The 13,450-nt window shown below is 40.9% G+C and overlaps 1 protein-coding gene across 11 annotated transcripts in view; it reads right to left on the bottom strand.

Annotated features, from left to right (window-relative positions):
• The window catches only part of HHAT (hedgehog acyltransferase), a 516,536-nt gene that overhangs the window by 237,253 nt on the left and 265,833 nt on the right, over positions 1-13,450 (bottom strand). For all 11 annotated transcript variants that reach the window (XM_082464282.1, XM_082464276.1, XM_082464277.1 and 8 more), the window contains one exon: positions 7,091-7,292. In XM_082464282.1, coding sequence (XP_082320408.1) covers positions 7,091-7,292 — 202 coding nt within the window. The remainder of the gene's footprint in view (positions 1-7,090; positions 7,293-13,450) is intronic.

Below are 13,450 nucleotides of genomic sequence, written 5' to 3'. Positions count from 1 at the left end.
CAACATGGAAGAAATGGACAAATTCTTAGAAATGCACAACCTTCTGAGGCTGAACCAGGAAGAAATAGAAAATATGAACAGACCAATCACAAGCACTGAAATTGAAACTGTGATTAAAAATCTTCCAACAAACAAAAGCCCAGGATCAGATGGCTTCACAGGCGAATTCTATCAAACATTTAGAGAAGAGCTAACACCTATCCTTCTCAAACTCCTCCAAAATGTAGCAGAGGGAGGAACACTCCCAAACTCATTCTACAAGGCCACCATCACCCTGATACCAAAACCAGACAAAGATGTCACAAAGAAAGAAAACTACAGGCCAATATCACTGATGAACATAGATGCAAAAATCCTCAACAAAATACTAGCAAACAGAATCTGACAGCACATTAAAAGGATCATACACCATGATCAAGTGGGGTTTATCCCAGGGATGCAAGGATTCTTCAGTATATGCAAATCAATCAATGTGATACACCATATTAAGAAACTGAAGGAGAAAAACCATATGATCATCCCAATAGATGCAGAGAAAGCTTTCGACCTGAAGAGCCAAAGCAATCTTGAGAAAGAAAAACAGAGCTGGAGGAATCAGGCTCCCTGACTTCAGACTATACTACAAAGCTATAGTAATCAAGACAGTATGGTACTGGCACAAAAACAGAAATACAGATCAATGGCGCAGGATAGAAAGCCCAGAGATAAACCCATGCACCTATGGTCACCTTACCTTTGATAAAGGAGGCAAGCATATACAGTGGAGAAAAGACAGCCTCTTCAATAAGTGGTGCTGGGAAAACTGGACAGCTACACGTAAAAGAATGAAATTAGAACACTCCCTAACACCATACACAAAAATAAACTCAAAATGGATTAAAGACCTAAATGTAAGGCCAGACACTATTAAACTCTTAAAGGAAAATATAGACAGAATACTCTATGACATAAATCAGAGCAAGATCCTTTTTGACCCACCTCCTAGAGAAATGGAAATAAAAACACAAATAAACAAATGGGACCTAATGAAACTTAAAAGCTTTTGCACAGCAAAGGAAACCATGAACAAGACGAAAAGACAACCCTCAGAATGGGAGAAAATATTTGCAAATGAAGCAACTGACAAAGGATTAATCTCCAAAATTTACAAGCAGCTCATGCAGCTCAATATCAAAAAAACAAACAACCCAATCCAAAAATGGGCAGAAGACCTAAATAGACATTTCTCCAAAGAAGATATACAGATTGCCAACAAACACATGAAAGAATGCTCAACATCATTAATCATTAGAGAAATGCAAATCAAAACTACAATGAGATATCATCTCACACCGGTCAGAATGGCCATCATCAAAAAATCTACAAACAATAAATGCTGGAGAGGGTGTGGAGAAAAGGGAACCCTCTTACACTGTTGGTGGGAATGTAAATTGATACAGCCACTATGGAGAACAGTATGGAGGTTCCTTAAAAAAACGAAAAATAGAACTACCATACGACCCAGCAATTCCACTACTGGGCATATACCCAGAGAAAACCATAATTCAAAAAGAGTCGTGTACCAAAATGTTCATTGCAACTCTATTTACAATAGCCAGGACATGGAAGCAACCGAAGTGTCCATCAACAGATGAATGGATAAAGAAGGTGTGGCACATATATACAATGGAATATTACTCAGCCATAAAAAGAAATGAAATTGAGTTTTATGCAGTGAGGTGGATGGACCTAGAGTCTGTCATACAGAGTGAAGTAAGTCAGAAAGAGAAAAACAAATATCGTACACTAACACATATATATGGAATCTAAAAAAAAAAAAAAAAAATGGTCGTGGAGAACCTAGGGGCAAGACAAGAATAAAGATGCAGACCTACTAGAGAATGGACTTGAGGATATGGGGAGGGGGAGGGGTAAGATGTGACAGGGTGAGAGAGTGGCATGGACATATATACACTACTAAATGTAAAATAGATAGCTAGTGGGAAGCAGCCGCATAGCACAGGGAGATCAGCTCAGTGCTTGTGACCACCTAGAGGGGTGGGATAGGGAGGGTGGGAGGGAGATGCAAGAGGGAAGACATATGGGGACATATGTATATGTATAACTGATTCTCTTTGTTATAAAGCGGAAACTCACACACCATTGTAAAGCAATTATACTCCAATAAAGATGTTTAAAAAAAAAAAAAAGGAGAGATCAAATCGAGAATTGGCAAGAAGTAGTGTCTCTCTACTGATGCTTCAAAATGTTTCCACTTATTAAAAGATTTCTATGCTGAACACAAATTCTAGCTCCCCGGGAGAGTACTTGTACAGAGAAAAAGCATGCTGCTTTAGCAGTTACTCCTCTTCATCCACCCTGCTTGGTGCTTTGTGAAAATGCCTTTTGTCAGCTTCCTACAGCTCTGGGCCTCAGTGAGTCACAGCCAATAATCCCCCCTCTCATAAAGCAGCAGGGTACCAGGAAGGCTAACTCCTCCCTACCCTTTTCTTTCCTCTCTATATATTTTGTGCATCACTAGACCAATTAGCATTTTGCCATCACTAGACCAATTAGTGTCTACCCTGCTACAAAACAATCTCCCTATATAATGTTCAATAAGCCTCAGCCTTAGTGAGTTCTTCCAGTATTCAATCTATATTCTTCATGCTGCTGTGTAAGCTTATTTCCTCTTATATGCCCCTCAGGAAAGTCAGAAAATATATTCACTCATTCATTCAGCAAGTATGTACTGCATGCTTACTCTGTGCCAGGCATCATGATATGTGTCAAGGATACAGATCTCTGATTTCATGAGGCTTACAGTCTGGTGAGGGAGATAAGGATTAAACAAGTTATTGTATAAAAATACTTCATTGTAACTGTGGTAAGTACAACAGAAGAGACCACGTACAAGGTGCCCCAAATGAGTTACTAATTGACTTAGGGACCTGATTGACTTAGGAGGGTCAGTAAAGGGTACCCAAACAAGCTGTCATTGAAGGTGAAATCTGAAGGGTGAAATAGGAGGGAAAGGAGCAAGAGCATTCTAGAGATGGAAGAGCCTGTGCGGGGGAGCTGGGGCTGGAGGGCCCAGGTATGTAAACGAACAGAAGGAAGGACAGAGTGCGAGGGGAGAGAGGCAGAGAGGATGGAGAGAGTAGCAAGATCAAGATCAGCCAAGGCCTTATAGGTCATCTTAAATATTGTGGACTGAGCCCCAAGAAAATGGGATGCCACTAAGGATTTGAAGGACAACAACATGGTTAGGTTTTTATTGAGAAGCGTCACTTAGTACTGAGAATAATGAACTGAAGAAGGCAAAAGTGGAAGCAGGGAGACCAGTTCAAAGCTACTTGGTAGACTGGGCAAGAAATGATAACAGTGGGGTTAGGATGATTCAGTGGAAATGGAAACAATTTTTAAAAATTAAGATCTACCTAGGAGGTAGAACGTACAGTACATACAAGTAGAACTGGGAGAGAGGGAGGTACAAAGGATAACTTGATGGTTTTGGCCTTGAGTGACTAGAAAGATGACAGTGGCTTTTGCAGAAATAGAGGATGCTAGAGGCAAAGGAGGTAATTGGAATTATTGGGGGACGGGGGTCCACGTGTTCAGTATTACGCATGTTAAGTCTGAGATATCTGTGAGATGTTCAAGTGAAGAGGTTCAGTAGCCAGCTGGATATACAAGGCACCACATCAATAATAAAAATCATTCTATATTATAGCAGAGTCAAACACTATATTCTTTTACTTTTTTTTTTTTTCTAGAAAAGGGGTACGTTCCAGAACTGTATTGTTCAAAATGGAAGCCACTAGCCACAAGGGGGCTGCTTAGATTCAAATTAATTAAAGTTAAATAAATTTAAAAACCAGTTTCTCAGTGCACCTCAGCTAGGCGCATTTCAAGTGCTCAGTGTGTCTCGTGATTACTTGCATTGGACAACACAATGGACATTTCCGTTACTGCATAAAGTTCGATGGGAAAGCCCTGGCTAGAACGTCAGAGGGCTTCCTATTTACAACACTCAGCTCCGACTGGTCTTTCAGTGAGTGTTCAACTGTCACCAAGAAATAGAATCCTACTGTATTTTGTGTCCCAGACAAAGCTTTGAGGTTGAAGATGAAGAAGATATGGGAAAAGAATGATAATCCTTGTTATTCAGATATCTTTCAATCCATCATAAAAAAACAAAAAACAAAAAAAACAGATGAAGGATGAAAGGCATGGGGAGAGTGTATAACAGGCATGGGGAGAGAGCCCACATTTTAAAAATACTATCAGATCAACTGGGGAGACTAAAATCAGATGAAATTAAGTACCAAGGGGCATTAAGTGCTTATTTGGATTTTGACAAAAGAATGGTAAATTTATAGCCAATATTTTACAATAACTATAAATGGAGTATTACCTTTAAAACTGTGAATCACTATTTTGTACATCTGTAACTTATATAATATTGTACAATAATATTGTATCTCAATTTTAAAAATGAATGGGAATGGGCTTCCCTGGTGGCGCAGTGGTTGAGAATCTGCCTGCCAATGCAGGGGACATGGGTTTGAGCCCTGGTCTGGGAAGATCCCACATGCCACGGAGCAACTAGGCCCGTGAGCCACAACTACTGAGCCTGCGCGTCTGGAGCCTGTGCTCCGCAACAAGAGAGGCTACGACAGTGAGAGGCCCACGCACCGCGATGAAGAGTGGCCCCCCGCTTGCCGCAACTAGAGAAAGCCCTAGGACAGAAACGAAGACCCAGCATAGCAATCAATCAATCAATCAATCTTTAAAAAAAAAAATGAATGGGAAATGGATACATGAAAGAGAGGGAAGGATGTAACCCAAGTGGGGAAACAATTTATTCAAAAGGCTGTGTACATCTGGAATGCCAGCCATGTTTTTCTGAAAGAAAACAGAATCTGTGCTGAACTGTATAAGAAGCAGAGTAATGGAGAAAAAGTCCATAACTGGACAAGTGGAAGAAGAACTAAAGAACCCAATTTGGAAGCATTAATTGTGTACTGACTTACTGAGGCTAACTCAGACATGCAGCTAACCTTTGGGGATATAAGTAATAATGGGGTCCTGACCTTGTGCTCAAGGAGCTCTTAGTCCAAACAGCCATAACCAACCACCAGGCTGTCAGGATGCAAGACAGGTGATAAAAATAGGTTTTACAAAATGTGTTCTTGCTCAATAAATATGTAAACTAAACACCACATTTGCAATATACAAGACATATATCTCAGCAAAAAAATGCACGTTCAGAAATTACTATACACCTGGGAGCTTGAATTGCGGATGGAAGCTCAAATGAGGTGAACACGTGAAGGTCCTGGAATGAGCTGTGATGGGGCAGAGCAGACATTCAAGTGCTTCATCCCGTGAGCATGTTTTTTCACTGTCTTCCTTCATTTTTAACCAAAATTAACAAGCCATACACTACATTGCACAGTGTGGGTTACTCCTTTAATATTTTAGATTCTTTAGATTTCTTAGTAATGTAAGCCATGGCTCAAAGTCTACGGAGCTCTGCTTAAGATTAAGTTCAAGGTTAATGTCAGACCCTTCATGAGGGAACATGGAAATGTGTTACAGGGCTTCAGCCGGGGCTGAAAAGAATTTTCTGGCTGTCACGGCTGATGACTGGGTTTCCCACTTTGGGGAAGACTACTTAGATTTGAGGGTGAAGTTTGTAACCTTTATGATACCACCTTTTATGGTTTTTCTTTGTGTTACAAAGCCATGACTTTCATTGAAATTCCACTTTCTACTGGAATTCACTGACATTTCTTTCCTGCTGATTGCTGGGTACTAGTACTGAATAAAATACTTATCTGTAAACATACATAAACATATTTAAATTCCTTCAGGAGTGTTATTTTTGCTATGTGCTTTGTATCAGTTTTTATTGAAACGACTGTCCACTTGTACTATGGCTATCTTTATAGAAAAACACTCAAATGTATCATATTTTGGTGATGTTGGCTTTTTGAAATATATTTGCTTTAGTTGCAAATATGGGGGGAATTTACCCACATTAATCATTTCCCAGTAAATTTCTTGTGTTTTACTGCCTGCCGTGAACACTGATGCTAGCATATTTCTTTTTAGATACTTTTTTCAGGGTTTTCGGAATATTGTTGCATATTCAGAATTGATGATTTCCTGTAAGATTCTAATACATACTATGCCACATTTACATGATAAAACACCTGCTCACAGTTTAAAATCACTTAAAATATGTGTGTAAAGAAAAGCGCTTAATTTTCCAAATCACTTGCCTATAGAGTGCGAATGTGTCTTAAATCCTTACCTGATTTTTATGCTACTAAAACCTATCAAAATAGCAACGATTAAAAATACCAGTACTACTCAGTATTAGCAAGGGCATTCTCAGGCACTGTTGGGTAGGAATGTAAATTGGCAAACTCTGTCTACAGGGCAGTTAAGAAACAGGTAAGCAGTATGTATGGCAAAACTTAAAAGTGAGAAAAACCTTTAACTTAGCCATGTTACACTGAAGAATGCATCCTGGTTAGGACAGTCATCTCAATGCAACTGGTAACTGCAAACAAACTGGAGCAATATGTTAATAATAGGAGACTAATTAAATAAGTTATGACATATCCACATAATGGAATTCTATGAAGTCATTAAAAAGGGTTGTTAGAAATGCATTTGATGACAAAGAAAGGGGTCCTGATACAACTGTATCTCTAGTATAATAGCATGTTTTAAATGTTTTGTGTGTGTGTGTGTGTGTGTGTGTGTGTGTGTGTGTGTATAGAGAGAGAGAAAAAATTTAGAAGAATGGGTATTAACAGTGGTTTCTCTTGAGGAGACTTTTTTCTTTCCTTATACTTGTCTGAATTTTCTAATTCTCATATAATAAATATGTATTACTTTTATAGTTAAAACATTTATTTTTTAAAAATAGCTACAGAAGCCTCTTTTTCAGCTGTCCTACCTCTGAGCACACGAGTTTTGAACCCATCTAGCAAGAATGGCCCACAATGGGGTAAACGTGATGACCGCCTTCCCTCCCAAACCCGGTCCACCGAGCTTGGCTGCCCGCTAGTGCACAAGCAAGGACCCAGCTCACCAAGCTGTCCTGGACGCGCGGCGCCTGCACAAGCCTCTGGACTCCGTTCTCCACGGTGACTCCCAGCCAGTTGAGTGTTGCCCAGCACCAGAGGTAGTCATTCCCACCATGCCAGAAGCTCACAAACGCAAATGTCATTGCAGTGGAAAACAGTGTCCCTAGCAGGCCGTGCTGGGACCCGCCCGCTGGAATGTACACATACCTAGAGACAGAAGAGGCTGTTAGGAACCATGTGCAGGGCTGTCCCGGCAATACCACTCGCTCCCGGGCGTGATTCTCCCGTCACACGTCGCCATTCACCGTGTGCAGACCCTTCCTGACTTCCAGGAAGCCACAGAGCACTCCCTGAATTCTCCATCACACACGGAGGTGGCAACACATGAACCTCAGCTCCGAGGGGCTTTAGCTTAAATGAACACACAGGCTAAAGAGCTCTCATTACTAGAGCAAAATAGCACTTATAGGAGGCACGGTGAGGAGTATTGAATTTAGAGTTTCTAAAAGGGATCACCCAACCCTAGAAGCTCACTCACAGAATGGCAATTAAGTTTCTGGTTACATGGGGACACCAGACTTCAAGGCAGGTATGTATTTTACAGCTCAAACTATTAAGTTTCTGGTAAACCCAGTATTTAAGCACAATTGCTGAACTCAGGCCCCTAAATGGCAGGACAGCTCCTGCAGAAGAGGGGTGCCAAGGCCAGATCCTCCAGCTTTCCCGGCAAGTTGCCCAGGAGCATTAAGGAATTTGCTAGTGAAGAGAAGAGCTCTGTGCTCACAGGGCAGCCAACTTATCACCCGAAAGGCACAGCCATCCCTCAGGTATGTTCTCTACTGCTGAGACAGCTGTCTGATTACATACCCACAGAGCCATGTTCTTCAATCAGTATGTTCCTGTTAGAGTTGGGCAAAACTCACATCTTGGGTTGTCAGGATCTGGACAACTAGGAACACACCCTCCTTACAGCAGCCTTTTTAAAAAAGCCCATAGGCTTTTGTTTACTGCTGGTCAGTGCTTCTTTGTCCAACCTTCTTCCACGAAGGAGAAGGAAATCATCATTTCCTGAACACACAGTGTGTCCCAGGCACGGCACTAGACACTTTCCATGGATCACTCGGCTTGATTCTTTGAAACACCATATGCTGTTCTAGCATGCCAACCCATGGACAAGTTGTCTTGTTTATATATTATTTTAATATTTTCTCAGAAATGTTATTTTGAAAATCATTTTCGAATAGAACAGTTTTATAGGCAAGTCAAAAAATACAAAATAAAAACCATTCCCCAGTCAATAAATACTTCTAAAGACTATGTGACTATAAGTATTTTTAAATGTCCTCCCTCACTTTCAAAGGTGCTCCAGGTTAGATGGTAGCTTATGTGATCAGCTTAGCTAGCCCCACTATCTGGGTGAGAAAAACGGGCTGACAAAGGGAAGAGCCTAGATGCAAATCTGCATCTATGGCACCAGAGTTAATGTTTTCCATTACACCTCTGGGTTTATTTTGAAAGCCCTCCTATCTTACATCCCAATCTGAAACAAACCGGAAAGCATGTGAGAGTGTAGGTATTTCAGAAACAAGCGAAGCAAAGAAAATATTTTCTCTTGTGCACAAACAAGACCATCTTGACAATCAAGTTAGCAAATACGCATCAAGCACTCACTACAGATTAAGGAATCCTCCATTTGTTGTCAAGCATTTATTTAGGCCTCCAGTGCAGTCCTGGCATTATGAGCAACACAGAGACATAAGACGTTGTTCCTGTCCAAAGGACAGGTATAGCTGTTGTGAAACAATAGCAAACAAGTCCCATCATTAAGCTGATATGGTACTTGTTTGCTATATGATATGGTACAAAGTAGACCAGGAGGGCTTAAGAGTGTAGAGGAGAACAGGGTCAGTGGAGGCGAGTGGGTTATGGGAGGCTTAATGGTAAAGGTCCCCACCCTGGAAAGGCCTAGAGGATGAATTTTGCCAGGCAAAGGGGAGAAGGGTGGGTGCTGCATCATGGACCGAGAAGGGGTGGGCAATGAGCCAGAAAAGCCTGACAGCCCCAGGAACAGGTGTTTTATTTGGCATTCTGCTGCCCCCTACAGGCTGCTTGGTTATTGGTGTAGAATACTCAGCAGAGGCAAAAAATGGACCACAAACCTCTGCAGCCTCCTACTTGCATGAAGGTAACCACTGACCCATCATGGAGCTCCGTGAGGCTATACGCCACTTCATACAGTCAGTTCTGTGTGTAAGAAGGTTGCATATTAAAAAAAAAAAAATGGGGTGGTCAAACCAAGTTCAAAAGGATAAGGAATAACTGCTGTTTACAGAAACTTTGCAGATAATCATTTTATAAAACAAGTTAATTCTGATCCTAATACTCTTCTCATCCAACACTGGTGTGTTTTATGTTGAGATTTTTGTTGTATCTCACTACATTAAAGTGAGCCGCACTATATATATCAGAAAACCCCAGTATAGAATAAAAACCTCGCATCATCCACATCAATGGTCCTTAATATTAGATTCAACTCCAAAAAGAACATGTTTTCAAGCTTGAGACAAGGAAGCATCTAGCCCCATAGTTACATGCACAGCTATTTCAGGCATCTCTTGGCCTCATGGCTTTGTTACTTTGCCTTCAAAAGTGACAGCCGACAAAAATCTCTGAAAATTCCTTTTACTCCAGAAACTCACATATGGCTGGTCTCCAAGGACATGAGGTTGCTTGCTTGTTTTAAACCAGAAGAGGGTATGGTTTCCAGACTGGAAGACAAAAGTCCCTTCTCCTCTCTTAATTTCTAGAAGGCAGTAGATACAGCAAGAAGGAGAGCGAGCATGTTTCCTTTTATAAATTCTACCAGGCTTGGGTCAGTTCCATGATTAATAAAAACAGAAATATGTGTCTCTTTTAGAAAAGCAGTAGTACGACCTCACTTACTTAGACCCACTGCACAGTGAAATTGATTTCCCAGTGGAAGAAAGCATTCAGTACCACCTTCTCAGCAAAGCAAAAATGAAAAGATTTTTTTCCTGTCAGTGACTGTGCGAGCTTGAGTGTGCACAAGGCCTGCCCCTGCCAGGCTGGCTTCGTGGGGTCACTGCTTGCAGAGAATGTTGCCTGAGGTAGTTACCATCCATCTGTGCTACCTTATTAATTTAAAACCATCTAACAGAATTAATGCAACAAAGCAAACCCCCAACTCAGGAGGAGGAACCTATGTAAAATGTAGATGTTATTTATAACGTCTACCCTCTACTGAATATCCATGTACCAGGTACTTTATATAAACTGTTTCTAATCACTTACACAACTTTGCAAGGACCAGCCCTATTTTACATGGGAGAGGTGGAATCCGAACCTAGAATGTTCTACTTTCAGAACCCCTAGGCCTGTGTTCTATGAAGCCATTTACCGTAATGGGAGCATCTCTTGGTGATATGTTCCTCTGATTCAACCAAATCTTCAAAGCGGTCTCCACAGAAACATCCACCAGTATTTTATTAACTGAAGAAATATCCTCTGTAGGAAAGGAGTCTTACTAGGAAGAAAGATGCTCATTATTTACAAAGGAGTTTAGGCCAAGGAGCTCTGTGCCAGAAAGCCAGAGTTACAAGTTCCATTTTTAAACAGACTAAATAAATTCCTTCTGTCCCACCTGCCGTCTTGTCCAGGCAGGCATCCTGCAGATGTCTATGTTAGAAGTTAGGTGTAAGAGGTTGATGGTTGGGGCTTGTTGCTGAGTAGTAGGCATACGTGAAGGGAGAAGAAAGTATCTATTTCCCTCATACCCACTCTGAAAAACAACTCAAGAATGTCTGACAGTTGGGACAGGGGTGGTGAGAATCCACATGGTAACAATAAATGCTGGAGAGGGTGTGGAGAAAAGGGAACCCTCTTGCACTGTTGGTGGGAATGTAAATTGATACAGCCACTATGGAGAACAGTATGGAGGTTCCTTAAAAAACTAAAAATAGAACTACCACACGACCCAGCAATCCCACTACTGGGCATATACCCAGAGAAAACCATAATTCAAAAAGAGACATGTACCACAATGTTCACTGCAGCACTATTTACAATAGCCAGGACATGGAAGCAACCTAAATGTCCATTGACAGATGAATGGATAAAGAAGATGTGGCACATATATACAATGGAATATAAATATAATATAGCATATAATATATACTATATTATATATAATATATAATTATACTATATTATATATAAAAATAAAATATAATGTAAGTCTCAGTCATAAAAAGAAACAAAATTGAGTTATTTGTAGTGAGGTGGATGGACCTAGAGACTGTCATACAGAGTGAAGTAAGTCAGAAAGAGAAAAACAAATACCGTATGCTAACACATATATATATAAAAAAAAAAATGGTTCCTAAGAACCCAGGGGAAGGACAAGAATAAAGATGCAGACGTAGAGAATGGACTTGAGGACACGGGGAGGGGGAAAGGTAAGCTGGCATGAAGTGAGAGAGTGGCATGGACATGTATACACTACCAAATGTAAAATAGATAGCTAGTGGGAAGCAGCCGCATAGCACAGGGAGATCAGCTCGGTGCTCTGTGACCACCTAGAGGGGTGGGATAGGGAGGGTGGGAGGGAGACACAAGAGGGAGGAGATATGGGGATATATGTATACATATAGCTGATTCACTTTGTTATACAGCAGAAACTAACACAGCATTGTAAAGCAACGATACTCTAATAAAGATGTAAAACAAATTTTAAAAATTTTTAAAAAGACATTACTCTTAAAATCACAATGCTCTTTTTTTTTCCAGGACCTACCCAATAGCTTCCTGGCTTGCCATGTTAGTTTCAAACCCTTTGCCACGAACACCAGACCCTAGCGAGGTAAGAGGATGAGGCAGCTAAGATACTGAAAGACTTGGTTTTTACTGTCCCATGGATTGAGTTGAAGTTGCTGACTTCCCATCTTCAATTACCTATTACTTGGCTGGGCTGGGGCAGGCAGTGGCTGGCATCCTGTTCTAGCTCTGCCTTATCTTTCTACCCTATTTCCCACTAGTTCTCTTGAAAAATCCTGAAATCCTGAACAAATGGGGCTTTCACACTTCTTCTGTGCCTTTGGTCATACCATTTTCACATCCTCCATCCTCTCTGGTTTCCCAACTCCTCCAGGAAGTCTCTTTTAAATATTCCCACTCTCTATTTAACCCAGAGAACCTACTGTTTGTACCACTGAATTGAACAGTTACTCATCAAAAGATGTCTTTTCTATTATGATGGTCATTTCAGCTAAACTGTAAAATTCTTTAAGGCAGTTCTACATATGTATGTATGTGTGTGTGTGTGTGTGTGTATGCATGCATGCGTTATTATACAGTTACTAGTCAACAGTATTTAAATACCTAACAATATAATTTTCATTTACTTTTCATAATCTCCAATAGCTTTTACATTTGTGATAAACTGTCACACTGTCACAGACGCATTATGAAAGATTAGGAAACAAGGAAGGATTACACGGACCTGCTCTCATTATTGGGGAGACTTCGGAAGACACCCATTCCCAAAGAATACAGACACCTGAAGGCTCTGAAGTCTCCCCACACTTTGTAACTCTACTTCCCCTATTAAAGTAAAAATCATGCAGCCCCAAAGCTCCAGACATATCCCAACCTCGAGAGATTTCAAAAATGACAAGTACCAGCCTTTTAAACACTAGAGTCTTTAGTGGCTGGTAAGGGAGGACTTCTGGCTGTGTCTCATTGGTGGTAAGGTGACCCCACCTTCCTTGGCTTCACCTGGGCTCTGAGATGAGTTCCTGCTTAGAGTTCTCTGCAGAGGTGGCCGTGCTCTCCTAAACCCAGCTCTCACGGGCAGTGGCTCCCGCACCCCGACCCTGGCTCTGGCTTTGGCCTTGGCCCACATCTGAGTTCTCTTTCTCACAGCCCAGTGATGACCCACCAGTCAAATTCCCATCCTCTAGGTAGTGGACAAAGGCCTGGTGTTTAGTTCTCACAAAGGAACTAAACTATATATTTACTTATTAAAAGTTTTCAAAGGAAGATGCACGCAGAAAGTATAATTTACTTTTAATATCTTTCTGCCCAGTACAGATCATAATGGGATTTTAATAAGTAAGAACCAGCAGTTGGTTAATGAGCAGCTGCAGACCTTATCATCTCCAGAGGCTAAGAGAGGTCCACTGTCAAAGCAGAGGGCACATCTGAGCTGGGCTAATTCTCAGCTCCTTTACTGAAAGATGTTGGCTAAAAGTTTTGTATGCAACTCTGAAAAATTGTCTATTAAAAATGTTATGTTCTATTTGGCAACAAAGTACTGTGGAATTTATAAAACAGAGATTAAACTCTGG

The sequence above is a fragment of the Balaenoptera physalus genome, assembly GCF_965194825.1.
Source record: "Balaenoptera physalus genome assembly, chromosome: 1".
Lineage (NCBI taxonomy): Eukaryota > Metazoa > Chordata > Mammalia > Artiodactyla > Balaenopteridae > Balaenoptera > Balaenoptera physalus.
The sequence above is the reverse complement of the archived record's forward strand: the minus strand, read 5'-3'. Positions and strand labels throughout refer to the sequence as shown.